General features: G+C 40.7%; 1 protein-coding gene across 1 annotated transcript in view; it reads left to right on the top strand.

Moving 5' to 3' along the window:
- Window positions 1–18,751, top strand: part of STARD13 (StAR-related lipid transfer (START) domain containing 13) — a 113,193-nt gene that overhangs the window by 59,220 nt on the left and 35,222 nt on the right. The window contains exon 2 of the mRNA XM_010016938.1: window positions 17,539–17,610. Within this exon, the coding sequence (XP_010015240.1) occupies window positions 17,539–17,610 (72 nt within the window). The remainder of the gene's footprint in view (window positions 1–17,538; window positions 17,611–18,751) is intronic.

The raw sequence follows: 18,751 nt of genomic DNA, 5'->3' as shown, positions 1-18,751 counted from the left end.
GAAAGAAAAGCATTTTTTCTGTCAAGTTCTAAATATTAGAAGTGCTTGGAGTTGTTTATAAGCTTAAGATACTTAAAGAAAACCTGAATATCAAGATTGTATAGTATCATTTGCAGCTACTTGAGTGTAGCTTAGTTCTGGTGAGATACACATACATCCTATGGAAAACAGCAGGTGAATTGATGAATAAGACACAGATGCAGTGAACAACTCAAGTACTTATTCTCTTGCTTGTGTTTGAGATTACTGGATTCTAAGGTCAAGTAACTCCAATTCAATGACATGCTTTGTGTGGGAAATACATGCTGTTTGTGGTAAGCACTGAGCCCCTGCGCGGGAATGTTTCTACATAAATCTCAAACCCCATTGCAAACATGGATGCAGATCATTTTATGCCATCACTGCAAAGGGAGAAAATCAGGTGCAAAGAGGTGAAATTAAGGACTTAAGTCATACAGAACGTTAACAGGAGATGCCTCAAAGAAGAATTTTATTTCATCTCACTAGCAATATGTGCTTGTTCCTCCCAAAACCTCTGTATAGTCCCTAAAGAAGAATGAGCACTTTCTAGGTACAAGCCATTTTACCTCTTTAATAAAGACATTATTTAAGACAAGATAAATATTTTCACAGAACTACCTCTTTGTCTCCATAGCCTTTACGAGCACATGGGATGAATAGTTCCAATACAGTTGCAGATAGGTGAGATGATCCCCACCCTTTATATCCATAAATCCCCATGTATGTAAATAAATATTTTACATGGATGACTGTTGTGATGATGGGTCAACTAGATATTTAAGCATATGTTTAATGCTGAGTTTCTGACATGTCCTACTGAAATGTGGTTTATAAAAACAGCCACTCTGCTGAAATCCTTATGAATGTGTGGAACAGAGCTAAGGCTGCTGGCTCAGCTTTAGTTCTGGTTCTCCTGGCTGCTGTTGGTTTGAGACAACCATACAGCATCTTTCCCACGTAGATTTTAGGTGTAGGAACACACTTCTGGTTGGAATTTCCTTTCTAAAGTCCATTGAGAATTCAGATGGGAGCCAGATGAGTTTTTTCCTGTTCATTTAGAAGAAAAAATGCAAAACATCATGAGAAACCTAAAAACTCCAGCACTCCCTGAAAGTCCTCACCACAATAACATCTTCCTGAAAAAGTTCTTTCCAGGGGGATTCGAGCTTGCAGGTGATAAGAGTTCATTATTTTTTTCTACCCCTGATGAAGAAAGGCCAGATCAGTAAACAATGAATGAAAGAAATGCTTTGAAATACATCCAGCAAATAATAGCTTTATAGACTCAGTTTTGAGTCTACTTTTAGCAATTGGCTTTGGCTAGGAGTTGCAGAAAGCTTAATGAAAGCCCCAGCTCTGTTCCCAAAATTAGAGTCAGCCAATGGAACATCACTGCTATAGTTTCCAGCCTGTGGCAGTGTTGCTTTCACTGCATATCCTAAAGCGCAGGTAAACCAGTGGAGTCCAGGCTGGTTTGTTTGGGTTATTGTTTGTCTTAAAGATGAAGCTCTACCAGAAAATAAGGAACTGTAATTTTCAGTAAGCCAGTGTGATTCCTTAGTAGTAGGTGAGCCTTCAGAGCATAGCACCATGGCCAGAGGATACATGGGTCCTGGGTTTCTAACTACAGTTACAGTGTTAAAAAACACTGCAAAATACAGCACATCTCCTCTATCAAACTACTTTTATCATGCGTTCACTTTCAACCAGTGGCTTCAGAGCAATATGTGGGCTTTTAAGATGATTATTTAAAATCTTTGACTTCTGTTTTGCTGAGATTTCGTTGTCAGTTTTAGACTTCTCCTAGGTGTTTTTACAGTGAAATCCATATGAGAAACCATCTTTTGTAGGCAACTGCCTGCTTTCTGCTTCTGCGTCTGTCTGGAGAATAACTTATCATACTTCTGGCATATCTGAGGCTGGACCCTGCCAAAATCTGAAAGTGAAATAAACCATCAAAAAATGTCAGATTCTGAAAAGTGCAGACCAAGGTCAAGTCTAGAAAAAGGCTAGACTTGGGAAATAAAGTAGTTTCCCTTTTCCTTCAAAGCGTACACAACCGATTTTCAATCTTTATGTTTATCTGTATATCCCATTACCGTACCACCAGACAGCCAAAAATGGCTCATGTCCTCAGCACATACATTCATTCTGCTGGCCGTGAGTGGACATAAAGCCAGAACAGCCCCTGGATCCTGCTCTTTGTGGAGCACATCTGCAGATGGGGAAGGGCCCCGAGCTGATCCCAGAGGCAGCACAGCAGCTGGCAGGGAACTTCCAGCTGGGACAGGTCCAGGTTGCGCCTGCGCCCCTGGGTACAGCTCTTGCCTCTCACTGGAGGTGACGTCCGAAGGAGGGAGGTGTCCTTACACACTCCTTCTGGGCCAGGGCAGCTGCTGTTGTTCAGTGATTTATTCTGAAGAACAAATGGCAATTTTTGCCCAACAAACAGAACCTTAGGCTCCAAGGTTGTGATAGCAGCCATTTCTCATCTCTTCTCTAAACAGGGTATTTTAATGCTCTGCAGAATTCCAGTGCAAGGCACGCTGCCTTCTATCTCCTTAATCCTCTGTAAATTTACTTATAACAGCTACTGCCAAAATACAGTATGGCACTCGCACACCACATGCTTCTTCAGTGGTGAAGCACAAAGCGGCTTCTGTTCAGAAGGAATATGTTGCAAGCCCGTGAGTGACACATTGTGAGTGCTGAAGGTTATGAAACATTCTGAAACGGAGCAAGCCATAAACACTTCATTTTTCAGAAACAGTCACATTACTTCTGTCATTCTGCTTGGCAAGGTACGTACGCAGACCTTGGTGTGTCCACGTAGCACACGTTGAACAAGCACCAAGTGCTAAACCAGTGGTGTGCCAGTGGCACTACATAGTTCAGATGAAATATTTCAAGTATGCACTTGAACACCCTTCTCAATTTTTATAAAACCCCATGATCTTTATTTGTTTGTTTTTGCTTCACTAGCCTCTGTCTTAGACTAAACTGACCTCAAACTATAGCATGGAGTTACATTCATTGATCTCCGAGTGCTCTCTAAACGATCGTGAATCAGGTCATGGCTCATAACTTCAAGTGGGAAATATTTGCTAGAAGGGAAAGTGTCTTGTCTTTCTATGGCCAGATGCTCCTGTGAAATAAATATGTCTAGAGATCAGACAAGAGCTGAATCAAATCCTTGATACCACCAAAAAAACCCTCTCCTTTTGATATCCAGACCATCTGACTGTTGAAGTCATAAAGGAAAGAAAACCACATCATGCAAGGTAGCTATGTGGTCCTCAGGTACTTGGAGCATATTTTTGAGTGTAGTACACTCTTCAACATATCGAGTCTCACAATTTTCGTTCCTATGGAAGGAAGAATATTTTTTCCCTTTTGTTAACTGAAGTGTAAGTGTTAAGTGATGTGTCTCATTTCGCACCAGAAGTCTAGCTGAGCAAGGAATTAGTCATTTACTTTCCAAATACCTAGCTGGTAGCACTGTCTAGTGACTAAACCATCTTTGCCCACAGTCAGGCAAGTAATGATTCAGATGAGTGGGCATGTGCTCTCCAGCAGTCAAACCAAAGGAACTCCGTCCGTGAGATGGCAACTGAAACTGTCCAGCTGATTTCCCATCAACTGTTAGAAGGTTAAGAAATAGCTGAAATTCAGCCATCAAGTTAGAAAGTGCCAGGGACTGTATTTCACTGACATCTGCAGAGCCAACCCTTCTGTGTTCCCTCCTATTACTCAGCTAGAGGCATTGACATGAAAATAGTTAGGTTTGGCTTCAGTAGCTTCGGTGTCTCCTGTTGCCTACCCCACAGATCCACTCTCCTGTACCAGCAGGGAGCAGGCACTGGTAGGTCTCCAGCCTTCCTGTTGTCTTCTTCAAGGGTAATATATGCCTCGTAGCTGAAGGGCAGACTCTAGCTTTGTAGAGTGATAACTGCAAGCATCTGACTTACCTAAGCTCTTTCACGCTATTTGATAAAAGAGCAATTTGTGTCTTTCCTGCTTGTAGCTAAAAATAACCGTGAAAAAAGTATAGAGTGTTGTTGGTCCTGGGTGGTGCACTAATTAGTTCTTTGCTACCTCTGCTTTAGTGCTAGCAATGATTATTGTTGAGTAAGTACAGGGTTCCTATGAATCTGGCTTCCATTTGCTCTGTGGTGTAACAACAGTAAGGAAAAGTGAAGTGTCAGTACTATGGATACCCAGTGTTATTTCTGCCATCGCAGAATTTTGTATTATTCAGAACAGTTGTTTTGTACAATGGTTTTAATAGCTGGAAACAGACCTAGGTGAGCTGCGGAATGGAAAACCAGTATTTTCACTACATTAAAAGTCTGTTCTCTACTTGAAGGAGCACATAAAACCCGCACAGCCGTCTATAAAAAATGTATGGAAAGGAAACTAGAGCCAAAATGCTAAAAATAATAACTATACCAACATAGCCAAGTTGTCTGTTCCTTCCTCCCTCCAGTATGAATGAATAAATGTTTATGTACAGCTATCATGTAGGAACTGCTTTAGCCTGATTTCTCTGTGTTGCTCTGTAGCCATATGGACTTCAGCTTTCATTGCAAAGGGGACTGAACAAAAAAATCCAATGATTTGTGAGAAGAAAAATCCTGGAAATATTTTATATCAGATATCCAAAACATTTTAGTTCATTGCTAAAACTGTTTGCTCTGTAATCTTCCCTTTGAGTTTTCAAAGTGTGTTTAGATGTGTATGTGCCAAAGTATATAGAAAATGTCTGCAGCCACTTGGTAGTAGAAGGCAGGATTGGGTTAATCAGAATTAAAGGTACTTGAAGTGGCAAATGAGAGTTAAATACTCCAGATATCTCCAAAGATCTGCTCCCTACCAGTTAGGAAACTTAAATATCCTTAAAATTCTGGCCTTTGTGTTTACTACTTTGATATCAAAAGTTATTTGTATCTGTTCAGTAAAATTAATCAAAATTTCCACCATGTGATGGATGATGGAAACTGTCTGAACAGCTGTTTGAAAAGTAGCTCCACTGCTACTGTAAAAAAGAACCTTTAATTTGACTTTCCCACATTTAGTACTGTTTTTGTGTTGGAGGCACTTTCATAAAAAGGGTGCCTTTGTGAAGACACAATGAGGAAAGATTTTCTTTTTTTAGTAAGCGAGTAATTGTTTCCTTTAATCTCTTTGGTTTTCTCATGACTCTATAAAGATCAGCGTACAGTCATGTAATTAGTGGCTCTGGACTAGATCAGACTGAAACACAGACTAGTGTGACTCCACTGTTTGTATGGCACTGCACAGTCAAAATAAAGGGTAAAATTTAGTTCGCAAGGCCATCTTTATGTAAACATATGCTATTTCTTCAATCACTGAAATGATTTTAAAATGCAATGAAACATCACATCTGGCACTGACGTAGGATCAATCCAGGTCTAAAAAGGAAGACGGCCCAAGTTCAGAATATCCAGTTAAAATAATATTTGTGCTTAGTATCAATTTACTGATTTCTTAGTTATAAGAAGACATCCTGGTAGCTCTCGTTAGTAATATTCTTCTAGTAATTAGCTGGAAAAAAGTGTTAAAAACAAATATGGGTGTTTGATGTTTAATCCTCTCAGAAATAGTAATAATAAAAAATAAAAAAAAATAAAAAATAAAATTTGTACATATCCACAAGTCATGTTAACCTTCATTTTATAAATTATTTTCCATTACAGTCCCGAGGCATGATGAAATGTTAATAATGTTGATATACTTCAATGAGAGTCACTACGATATGGCTGGGAATCAGAAAAGAGTAATCTAGGTTTGTAGGTAAAGCTCTTGCCTGTACTTTCAGGATAATGCCAATCCTCCTGTTACTGGATTTTACATAGATGACACCTTCTTCCAAACTGTGTGAACAAGTGACATTCTGCTGTTTGAGGTTCCCGTTTTTTTTCAGAAGAAATACACAGGATATCTTTCTCAATAGGTCCTTTTATGGAAAGAGCTGTTAAGGAAACAGTGGGATCTAAAAGGCATATCTGCTTGTAGTGTTAATCAGCTGATAATAGGCAGATAATAAGATACTAAGAGCAGTTGGGAGCTCAGCACTTTGCATTGCATTCACTGTGTACAAGCCATGGATTCAGACCTCTGTTTTGAATATTTGAACTCTTCTGTATGTGCTGTATCTTATCCATGTTTCTTGCACTACAAATTACTGATCTCACATAGAATTCCAAAAGACAGTGCTTTAATCTTAATTTATGATAAACAAGAACTGAGAAGTCTTTTTTATTAATACATCAAAGTATTATCTCCAAAAGGAGTTTCATATTAATGTTCAGTGTTTAATATAAATTCACAGCATGAAGACCACCTTGGATGGGTAGAGATTCTCTGATGTATATCTGATTGCCCACATGCAATTAGAACATCTACAGCACATGAAGGGTATAATCAAAGAATAATTAATATGTTGATAAGGAATTACTTTTTGTTCTACTTATCTGCATAATTTAGAGAGAAAATTTACAATGACAACATCTATCTTTTGGGGTATTGTTTACATTTTCACTCATGAAGCATTCTCCTGCATTCCATAGTGCCTTTCATCTGACGAGCTTCAATTACTGTCTGACCAATTAATTTCAGTACCGCACACATGCAAACCACTTCGGGTATTGTGGAAAAAACTAAGAGAGGCATTGAAGTCTGAAACTTGACCTCTGGTTTAGGACACTGAGCTTGAAAACCCTGACTTCTAGAGACATTAAATCTCTGTCTTTAATTGGAGTTACAAGTTACCCATGAGAGCTGAAACTAATGCTTAGACGAGCACTACAACCTCTTGGGAGCCCTCTGAATGTCAGGCCGCTCCAGAGACCTTGTGCATCTTGTATGCTGCTTGAATTCAAGCTGTCTGCAGATCTCCCCTGGCCTTGCAAAAGGGTAGCTGCAAGCTGCATGTAGTGGAGTCCATCTGCTGCATCCAATTCAAACCAGATCTCAAGGGCAGAGTACCAGACAAAACACCTTGTATCGTTTATGTGCACTGAAGAAACATACCTTGTGTACAGATTGAAGAATTTACTGCTCCTGTAATTAAAGTATTAGCAATCTAATCAAAGAGTTACTTCAGGTGCAAATAACACTTAGGCCTCCAAGTATAAAGCCATGGCAAGTTTCAGGTAGTGGCATTGTCTGAATTGATATATATAATGCTCCCTATTAGTCGCACCTCTTACCAGTGTTATGCTTACCTTTTCTATGACTCCTTGGGTCCTAAAATCAATGGTGCCAGTAGAAAAGGGGTGTAGAGAGGAGCCTACAGCAAGTTTTCATCTGAAATTCTCACTAGGAGAAGTATCACGTTGCTGGTGGAGTTATTTTCCTCCTCACTGTTGGTCAGTTTAGGGTTATTTTTGTAAATTTCCTGAAATAGTCACAGATATACAGAATGGTTGAGGTAGGAAGGCATGTCTGGAGGTCATCTTTTCCAATGCTCCTGATGAAGCAGGGTCACCCACAGCCAGCTGTCTAGGACCATGACCAGAGGGCTTTTGATTATCTCCAAGGATGAAGCCTCCACCACCTCCTTGAGCAACATGTACCATACCTGTGCTCAGTCACCCTCACAATAAAACAATTTCCTGATGTTCAGAGGGTGCCTCTTGTGTTTCAGTATGTGCCCATTGCCTGTCACTGGGCACTGCTAAGAAGATCCTGGCTCTGCCCTCTTTGCACTCTCCCATCAGGTATTTATACATGTAGATGAGATTTCCCCAACGCTTCTCTTCCCAGACTGAACAGTCCCAGCTCTTTCAGCCTCTCATCTTCCACTCCCTTAAATATCTTTATAGCGCTGTACTGGCCTCACTCCAGTAACTGTATCTAAATTTTACTGGGGAGTCCAGAACTGGATCCAGTACATCAGAAGTGTCCTCACCCATGGTGCGAAGAGGGGAAGGATTACCTCCCCTGACCCGCTGGCAACAGTCCTGCTAATGCAGCCCAGCATGCTGTCTGCTTCCCTTGCAAGAAGGGCACATTGCTGCCTCATGTGCAAGCTGGTGTTCACCAGACCCTCAGGTCCTTTTCTGCAAGGCTGGTTTGCAGCCTGTGGGCCACTCACTCTTTCACTCTTCAAAAATAGTAATCCCATAGAGGATACATAACATGAATGTGTTACATGAATATGTAACAAGAATAAGTACATGTTTCAATGACTGCTTTTTAATTATATCTATTAGTTATGGAACTATCAATGGTACATTGTAAAAATCGCTTTATAGCACATCTGGGTCGCAAGTGAGCATACATTTGAAGGTTTTCTAAATACCACCTGGATTCAGTATTTCCTTTTCCATTATGAGCTCAGCAGCTATTTTGGTCTTCAGGCGACTCTGGTCCATAATACATAGAAGTTTAGATGCCACCTAGATCTCTTAACTTAGAAACCCAAAGGCAGAAACTCGTAAACTAAGTCTGTTTTCAAAATTTGACCTATAGTCACCTATAGTGACTCTGAGTCACCAGAAGTTTTGGAATAGATCCCAAGGGATGGGATTGTTACCCCTTCTTTACCTATTTGATAATGTTCCTTCCACATTAAAAATACAATATATTTTATATTGCAGCCCTTAAAGACTTACATTTTCCAGACCTTTATCTAAACACATTTTTCAGTGGACAGAGTGCTCCTGTATCAAAGCTCTGTAAATTCTCAAGTCATCTGTGCTCAGCTTTTGAACAGCAGGCCAAATAGGTGGGGAGGGCAGCATTGTGCTGAAGAATGGTTGGGTGGTACCCTGTTCTCCCGGTCTGTTCTGAGCCAAAACTCATGGGGGCTGTCAGAAGGCAAGAAAAGGAACATAAATCCTAATGGGGACGGGAAGGATGTGAAGGGAACCAAGCTCTTAATCACTTCTGCCCATTAGCAACACCAGAATATTTTTCCTAAGACTAAAGGGAGGAGAGCCTGGTGTCCTTGTCAGCTTCCTCTCTCTATATATATTATTTGAATTTTATCTATCTCATAAATCCTGTTAGTGGTTTCAGCTGGGTAAAGTATTCTCCTTATTTCTTGTCATAAACTGCTGCAGTGTTCTTTTATGCAGCTGCCACATTTCATCCTAATGCAGCTGCATTTCACCCAGGGATGAAGCGATCCCTATATATAACTTTTGCATCAGTTTTTATAATCATTTAAAGTGCTACAAGATGAGATGTGGGAAGCAAGCTATTGTTTTATTAGTGTCATCCCAAAGTGCTGCATTGCACAAATGGGTTAGGAGGGATTTAAAATCCTGTTTCAGGAATTTAAAAGGAAGATGACCAAAAAAAAAACCAAAAAAACCTGGTGTGGAGTAAGGTTGTATAAACTGAGTGGACATGTGAGGCACTGGGTGGCAAAGATGTCAGAGAAATGAATGGCAGAGAGTTAGTTTTAAGTGACTTTGGAGTGAAAGGCACAGAAAGAAAAGGAGAAAGGGAACCAGCAGTAAATAGAAAGGATCATGAGGAAAAGCAGCAACCAAAGAAATCAAGAGAACACCAAAAGGAAGATTCTCTTAGATTTGTCACATAGCTGAGCTATGTGACATGGATGTGACTTCTCAGCATCAGTTGGCACTATGCCTTTGCTATGTTATTAATGTTAGGTCTGAGACTTTCAAATGTTAAACTTGGTGTCCAAATCTCATTGCATTCTCATGTTTAGGTGCCTGCTTGTACTGAACATCCTCTACCTCAGCAGAGGGAGTTACTAAGAAGTCTACATAATGGGATAATTCTTTGGGGAACTGATTTTATGCTAAAGACTTTTAGGTACAGTGATGGCTGCCTGGAAGACTGGCTGATTACTCTGAATAGGGAGTCGCTCAGGTTATTTCTTGCTCCTGAGGTCCTTATGTATCCTTGTGTCCCTGATGATTGTTATGCTGGCTGCTTCAATAACCCCTTTGAGTCACCTCTCAGCTGAAAGAGCTTTTGGGGTATAGCACCTTGCACACAGGTCTCTCCTACACTGTAAACTGACAGAGATTTTCTTGTTGTTATGTTATTTGCATAGCTGCCTTCATTTTATTAGCATGAGGAAAAACATTGTGTCGTACACCTGGCTCTGACAAGATCTAAATATTAATACAGACACTATTCCCAGACCTGTAAAGTTTCATGCCTGATGAACCTGCTATAAACCTCAGGCCTTCCAGTTTTGCCAATATTGATTTAGGAAAGCAATTCAGCATAATCCTTTCACCCAAAAGGAACTAAGGTTCCTAACACCTTGCTGGAATAATACACCTTTCTTCTTGGGAAATGTAGCCTTGCTCAAGACAAAAGGCTGATGAGAAGTATCCCAGCCTGGCTATGTAGAATTTGGTTATAGTAAGGAACAACACAATTGTCATAGTGGTTGAAAGAAGTATTATATATAGTCCCAGACTACATCTGAGCAATAGAAATGTCAGTAGCTCAGAAGGAAAAGCTGTATAAGGTGCTATCTAACGAGGAAAAAATAATCTTATAACACTGTCTTTAGTTTGGATTCATTTATTTCATTCTTTAGAACCCTTTTCCAAATCTGTGGTGGTAGCAGTGAGTAGTCATAACACTCCAGCTCCTGATCCCAGTGTCCTTTGGCAATGAATTTCATAGATTTTATTTTAAAAATACTTTATCAGTTGCCTTCTTCTTTTTCATTCCTCTCTTTTTCTTAGTCTTCCAGTCTTTGTGCTGTAACATAGAATGAATAGAAGTTCCTAATATCCTATTTTTGTGCTACCTCTGATTTTGCATCCTTTTGTCATAACCCTTCTTTATTCATTTGCTCTCCAGGGTAAACAGTCTCAATCTTCTAATCTTAGCATATGAGATTATTTTTTTCATATACATAAATAATCATGCTTCTCGCTTTCAACCTTCCAAAGTCAGAGCATGAATGGACATCATCTGACTATTATTCATCAAGTGTAAAGAATTACACATAAAGAAACTACTCATGAGCTTGAAAGGATCTTTTTCTATTGACATTTGAATTGTATGCAGCCACAGTAGTCTAAAAAGTCCATATTTTATTGTATTATTACTAGTACCACAATATTCTGCAAAAGCTTACGGTCTATTAAAATAACACTTTGACATTTTTATTTGTTCCTTGCTTGCAAAACATAACCTTGCCTCTAATAGTAATTGTATGTTATGATATAAAATAATACCAATGAAATTCCACTTTTCAGAAGCCTGATTATCAGGATTTATTGAAGAGTATGCACCATATTGTAGTAAAATCATATAAATTCATTGTATGCTTATGGCATATTTTATTTATGATGTATTTGTACTATAAATGGTAATTTTACAGGTGCATGGTACAATAACCATTGCATTATTATTGGAATTCTTCTGGAAAAGTCCTACAGAATGGAAGGGAATGGAGTAAACCATTAAACCTCTACCTAAAAGCATTCCCTCAAATGGAGTTCTCAGGAAATTGTGCTAGAAGCCTAAATAATTTTAGAGACACTGATATCCTTTGCAGGAAAACTTATGCCATCCTACAAATAAAACTTTAGAATTTTCCCTTTTAAAGAATTCCGGTGCTTACAATGCACCATGAAGGGTTACAGAAAATTGTATCTCTATAAAAATGCATGAGACTTTTTCCTTAAGGAATTTGAGAAGTTTTGTATTTTAACATGATCTACACCAACATGCTTGTAGCAGTGAAGCAAGATGATAATGTAGTTAAGGTATTAACCTGCTCCTTGCAAGCTATAGATCACAGAATCGTATAATGGTTAGGGTTGGAAAGGACCTTAATATCATCTCGTTCTGACCTCTCTTGAAGGAGAGGCTAAAACAAGGACCAAAAGTTAATGTAAAACATAGCACTAGACTAACCACCTGCAAACCCTGTCATCTGTAGTCAACCTGTTACTCTACTCCCAAAAGCTTGCAAGAGTGAGACCTTTTCTACCTGAAAGGCAGTTTCAGGATGGTCACTGGAGCTCACTCATGTGGCTGCACAGTAAAATGCACTCCTTTCCATTGGCTTGAATAATCATTTTCACTAACATTCCCAGATACTTTATCTTAAGTCTAGTAAATTAGATTTAAGTGGTGAACAATATAGAGGGAATAAAAAAGTGAGCATAAACAGTGATTTGTTACAGACAGTTGAATAACAAAGGTTATCACATAAAGTTGACATTAACACAATAGACAGGGTAATTATGTACCTTATTTATTCTAGTTGCTATTTCTTTCACTGTATTGTTCAAAAGGGTATCTAAATCTTAAATTAAAAATGCAGTTTAAAAAAAGGGAGAAACTCCAAAACAGGAGATAGAAGAGACAGAGAGAGAGAGTGGCAGAAAGGCAGAAACAAGATGAAATGCTGATGTCTAGACAGAAAAAGGGAAAGGTCTGTAGTACCTAGGTCTTAGCACCAGTATTCGTGGACAGTGATAATAAAGTCCTAAGCTAGAAAATTAATTTCTTACGTGATTTTCTCTTGACAGAGCAATTTCTTCCAGACAACCTTTTAGGTAATTCTCCTGCATTCTTTTGTAGGAGGAAAGATTGTCCCAGTGGTTTGTTTTTCTTGGCCTTGTTAAAATGCAGCTAATGTGGACTAAACAGGACCTGCAAAGGACCTGGGTTAGCTTGTTAATCCAACAGTAGACCATTCCTGGGTTTGCAGAGTTAGTTTTCTGCCATTTCAGAGGGTTGAGCGAGATCTCTGAAGGGTTAGCCAGGAGTTGATGTGACAGGAAGGGAAGCAGGAGGAGGAGGCAGCTGGTGTGGGGTAGGTAGGGCAGGGTGTCCCCTTTGGTGGCAGCTCACTGGCAGAGTCTTCCTCTGGTGTTGGGCACCATCAAAGCAGTTTGTGAAGAATGAGGGAAAGTGTTGGAAGAAAGATTGCAAGCAGCTGTCTCCATTTTAGCCCCAGAATAGCCAGAATACCCACATGGTCTGTGGGAGAAAAGCTCAAACCTGCTTAACACTAGAGATGGACTTAAAGCCACATCCCAGCTGTGCTCTGAACATCTGTCACATCTCCTGGTGAACCTCTCTCTCCTTATTTCACTTTACTTGCATACTAAATAAATAAAAAAAAAGGATCAGAGATTTGCACTTCAGTCTCTACTGTGTGATATAAACTTTGAGCTACTCTGTGTCTCTGATAAACATTTAATACACAGTGGGACAGCTCTAAGAGAAAAGATTAAGACAATCCTGTGGGGGAGGGAGGTAGAAATGGCTTGGGTGGTCAAAGAGGTGTGTGACAAGGTTTTAATTCTCTGCTTGCATGTAGGCATAGAAAGGTTTTACTGAAATAGGGGCAACTTCTGGGGGTCCTCTGGGTGCAAGGAAGGTCAGCAGCAATGTCTGTGCACAGGGGACTTTGGGCATACCTCCTGGGAAGAGCTAGTAGATGAGGGGGATATGGAGGCCATGAGAAGATCATTACCTGAATCTCCCCAGAAGTGTGTCTGGAGAGGTCTTGTGTGTGTGGATCTCAATAACTCGCTACTGGTAAAAAGTGGAATGGCAAAGAGAAATTTGTTTCCTGTCAAGCTTCAAGTAAATACTGAAAACAAGTGCCTGAGAATTCAAGTACTGTGGGACATACCGACGCTTGTCAATATTTGTGACTGAATTATTATCTAGCCTTAATAATTAATGGTTGTGATTAACTGCTGCACTAGCAAGTGGAAAGCAGTAGGTAAATTATCCCTGGTTGTTTTTCCATCAGCAAAGCAGGGCAGTAGTGTGTAAGGACAAACCCACCATCAGGCATGCTGGGGTGAGCAGTGTTTTGATCACACCAAGGGAGATGCTGCTCGTGGTGGTAGTGGCTCACATGCTTCTGGGAGGAGCTGTTGTTACTCCTGCCAGCCTTGACCATGAGTATGAGCTATGTCCTTTCTAAAATCACTCTTACCAGAGTGACAGCCCTTCTCTGTGCTGTTGACAAACTTCCTTGGAGCCATCTGGGAACACATGTATTTTTCCAGGTCCTTCAGGGTTGCACCAAGACAGTGCAGCTGCTGTAGGCTGGTTCAGACACCCACATTAGCCTGGACATGGGAATAGAACTGGACCAACACTGCCAAAAGTATTCCTGCAACCCTTCACTGACAGCTTCAGTGAGGTCTTTCTTTTTTTTTCCAGTGAGGTACTGCACTCATCCCTTCTCAAAGAAGTCTGCACTGATGTTTAACACTGAGTAACAAAAAGCAAATATTAGAGTATGTTCACAGAAAGAAAAGGTTAAACTGAGCATCTCAAGTTATGTTTTAAGCTTTACAATATCCTGTACTGAAAGCACCTGTATTGCACTCTGAACTATAGCTTGGATTACATGCCCAGAGTGAGATAATAGAACTCATCTTTGGTGTCTGCAGCGGAGTAAGACCTTGGCTGTGCCTTTTCACAAAATTGTAGGAGCAGGCAAGAGGGGAATGGCTGCAACAGGTGCCTTTATCCACTGGAAATACACTCATATGAGCAAAGTCGTATTTTTGGCTGGGCCAGCAGCACATTGCACTTCTCCCCTTCAGCTGTCCTCTGAATAAGACCAGAATGGAAAGAAAGAAATGGGAAGGATCTGGGCATTGATACATGTCCAAGACCCAGTATCTTGGAAGCTGACTTAGCAAACCTTATTTAAGGCTGAATCTGTTTGTTTGAGATGGTCATTCAGAAAATGAGAGTACTCCCCATAGATGCCTTCCTGAAGGAGATAATGTCAGAGTTTTGAATGCAGAAGTTAATCAGTCAATCGTTTTTGAGTGGTTGCAGTGTGTTACAAACAGACTCATAAAAGAAAAAACAAGCCAAACCAAGCCAAACCAAAACACCACAAAAAGAAAACTCCCCAAAGGGTGAGATTTACTTCCTTGGTTATTCCCTGTGATTATTGGCCCACTGCAACATGAGAATTTTTAAATCTCACTTGGGCTGCAAGAAGATTCCTCAGAAAGCTCCTCTGAGCAGCCAACTGCGAAAAACATTGAAATATGATAAGTGTATAAATGCATTAAATGGTAGCACTCTTTATCACCCACAGCCTCTGTTAGTTGTGCTTCCAGGCCAGATGAAGCTAGAATATACCTACAGCTGTTCTGAGTTCTAAAATACATTTTGAAATGGGATTGATTCATCTGTGTTTCTTGAGATTGAATTAAGCAAAAGAAAAAAGTATAAAGACTTGTCTTTTCTCCAAGCACTTAATAAAAATATTCAGTCTCACTGGAACATAATAGAGATGTGCTTTCAGCACACAGATGTGCAGTAGTGAGAGCCACGTTTTATGTAAGCTGCTCATTCTTTTGTGCAGTGTTAAGAACTGAATGTACTTCCATACTCCTTTTTTTGGCCTTGACGTGAACTAATGTCAAAGCAAATGAAGACCTGGTGGTAAATCCTTTTCAGCACTGCTAATGATTGCAGCCATTGCAGAGCTGTTACTGGCTGTCTAATCATCTTTGGGATATCAGGCTTTTGATACATAGACCTTGTATTCTCAATTTTTATTTCTGCAACAAAATTTGCCGGCATGACTATTTAGAGGATCAGAAAGGTGAGTGGCTCACATACTGCAGAGTATATTCAAAGCAAGCTTTATGGCGAGCTTCAGTGGGTAAAATCATTAAGAGTGTGAGTGATTTGAACAGAATTACATGGGGTAAAATTCACACCAGCATTTCCTATCTATAAAAATGCATTTTAGTAAAAAACAGATTTACAGCTGGAACTTTTTTTGCATGCAAGGCAGAACATGCAGAAGAGCAACTGAGCCTGATTTTCTTCTTCCAGTTCCATCACTTGCTTTATATTTAGGGTTTTGTATTCTGGCTGGCTAGATTTTACAGCCACAAATGTGCCAAAACCCTTGACTGATTCATTCAGGTGGAATAATAAGCGACGTAAAATGTCTATTTTCTTCAACACTTGCACACTCTATTCCTTTGCATTTTGCAAATGCAAGAGGTGCAGATACGTGTTTTGACTTTGATCTTATAAACTGAAACTGTTCAAGTGGTAGATCCTGATCTGGATCTGGGCAGCAAGGAGGTGTTGCCCAGGTTTCCCCAGAAACCCACATTTATCTGGGTGAGCCTCTATTTTCAGTTGTTTCTCCAGTTGCTCTGGGAGCAGCTGCACATGCAGGCAGTGTGGGCACTAGGCAGAGCAGGACCTGGCACACTGCTTTCCACAAAGCCTATGGAGCTTGGTAAAAATTGAGGTACCCCACTTTCATCGTGCATCAGTCATCTCAGAGGTTGAGTACAGAACAGTGTGTGTGACTGCTGGACTGCACAAAGTCTGTAGAGACATTTCAAAATTTACCCTCTGTTTTTGCGTAGCCGACATTTACTTACTACTGCTTTACTAACTGCACAAGGTGCATTTGCCTCTCCTGTGCAAAAAGCTTTAGGTCTTACGCAGTTCCCTCTTGAACATGAGTTTCTTCTGTTTCCTCATGCTCACATATTGTGACTATCACTTTCAAAACAAAGAAGGACTGTTCTCTTGTTTAGCTGATGATTTCCCCACCTCTTCTATAGGGTAGGAGACGTCTTATCCAGTGAAAGCTGTTTGAGAGGGGAAACATAGTCCAGCATCAGCTGTGTCCATACTTCTAAACTGGGGAGAGGCAGAGGCAAGATGGCACAGGCTGATTCCTCTCTTACTGCTTAGTACAAGCCTTCTCAAGAGAAGATTTCTCTTGATAGAGAACTGAAACAGCCCAAAACAGGCCTGGAAATGAATTAAAATTAGAGAGTGAGTGGCCTGGGGTCCAGTGCTTGAAGCTACTGCCTGTATCTATTTTATTTAGCTGCACAGCCATATCTGTAGCTGTTTTAGTCTCCCTCTGTTAGCAGCCACAAGAGGAAAGCGTTGTTAGTAGTTGATTTATCTCACCTGTTTTAGACAATACTTCAAGGTGAAATGACTCACCCTTTGGAAGTAACTGTCTCTCTATTGCCTATGGAGGGAGTCTGTATAATGGAGTTCAGATGGCTAAAGGTAAGAGTAGGAAGGCACATCCTTCCCGATGTTTTCCTGTGCTGGGGTTTTTCTGGCAGAGCTTTCAGTGGCTTTCACATGGGACTTTTCTCTGCAAGAAGTGACAGATCAGCAAAGAACACAGTACATGCTCCCTGTCACCCCATTCCCATGCTGCTTCATCTTTACCTCTCCCCAACAACTTATTCTTGGGGGAGGATAAAACATAGGACCACAAACCTGGCTGAGCAATTTCTCCTGCTGTGGAGATGATTAATGCTTCATCCTGGTCACCAAGCAGCTATGCAAACCCCAGGGTCCTGTGGAGGCAGGTGAATTTCTTTGAGAAACTATTTTATTTTCTGGTGCTGTAAAGAAATACCTCAGAGTGGTGACAGTATTTTTAAGTAACAAACAGCTACTATCAAGTCTCTTTCTTATTTTCTTGTAATTAAAAGAACTTCTAATGAAAAATATCAAAATGGAACTTTTTTCTCTTTTTCTGCTCAGAAATTGAAGCAAAGGAAGCGTGTGACTGGTTACGTGCAGCTGGATTTCCCCAATATGCTCAGTTCTATGAGGGTAAGTAGGTTTTTATCCTCTTTGTGCGGTACTGAAAGTGCGCTGGATCCATGCCAGGAGAGCTTGCAGTTGGCCAGCTCTACATTTGACTGAGTTATGGCCATGGCTGGCTGCTTCACAAAGCCTTAGCTGCTGGGCTCATACCAGTGCCTAACGAAAAGTAAGATTCTTGCCCTCATAGCCATGGGAAGAAAAAAAAAAAAAAAGAGAGACATAGTTTGTGTAAACTTCAAAGGGGGTAACAAAAACAAGTACAAAAAATCCGAATACATAGGTCTCTTTTTTTAAAAAACTTCCTGAACTGTATCTAATATGAGATTGAACACAGTGTAAGTTACTGAAAAATTCAGTCTTGCTGAATAATCTGAGCTGCATTTTACATTTGCAAATATTTTGCTAACTCCAAGCAAATGGCCATGTCCCCTTCCTAGTTGTAAAGTTAGTGACCAGGGAAATGGTGTCCTTGAGGGCAGGGTAAGTGGTTGCACTGCTGCTACATTCAGGAGCAGTTTGGGGACTAGGGCTGGGGTTTTCCTGCTCTCCCTCATTTGTGCTGAGAGGGAAACTGCAGCTGATATTCGTTCTTCCCAAACTGCATATTCTGTCTGCCAGAGATACAGAGCCAGCTCAGGCCCACTCGGGCGTATTCGCCAAAGCACAGCTCTGCCAAACGCCACTGGACACCTTCCAGGGTCAGCTTGGGTCTGGAAGCAGCACAACTCCACTCATGGAATGATGGCCAAGAAGCCTCAGGGGTCAGAGCCAGCTCTGCAGGGAGACAGCTTGGACGCCGTCTATCCCCTTGTGTGGGGTTGAAGCCAGTGGGAATTGTGATGCCAAGGACACCTCCACGGCTTCTTATGGCCAGCTGAGGTCCCTCAGGGCTCAGGTGCTGGGTCCTGATGGGCTGCTGGGTTCCCAAGGACTAGGAGCACCTTGCAGAGATGCACCACAGAGATGTGGTGACTCCACATGGGCTTTATTAAACCCAGCAGGAAACTAAGACTAACAAGCCTGCCAGACCAAAGCTGACATAGATGTGTGTCTACCACAGTCCATGGGTGTCCAGTAAGTACTTTTTTTCTGCCTTGTAATCAGAGTATCTCAGATACTGACTCCTCCCGTGAAAGGGGAGCCCACT

The sequence above is a fragment of the Nestor notabilis genome, unplaced genomic scaffold (assembly GCF_000696875.1).
Source record: "Nestor notabilis isolate BGI_N333 unplaced genomic scaffold, ASM69687v1 scaffold19616, whole genome shotgun sequence".
NCBI lineage: Eukaryota > Metazoa > Chordata > Aves > Psittaciformes > Psittacidae > Nestor > Nestor notabilis.
The sequence above is the reverse complement of the archived record's forward strand: the minus strand, read 5'-3'. Positions and strand labels throughout refer to the sequence as shown.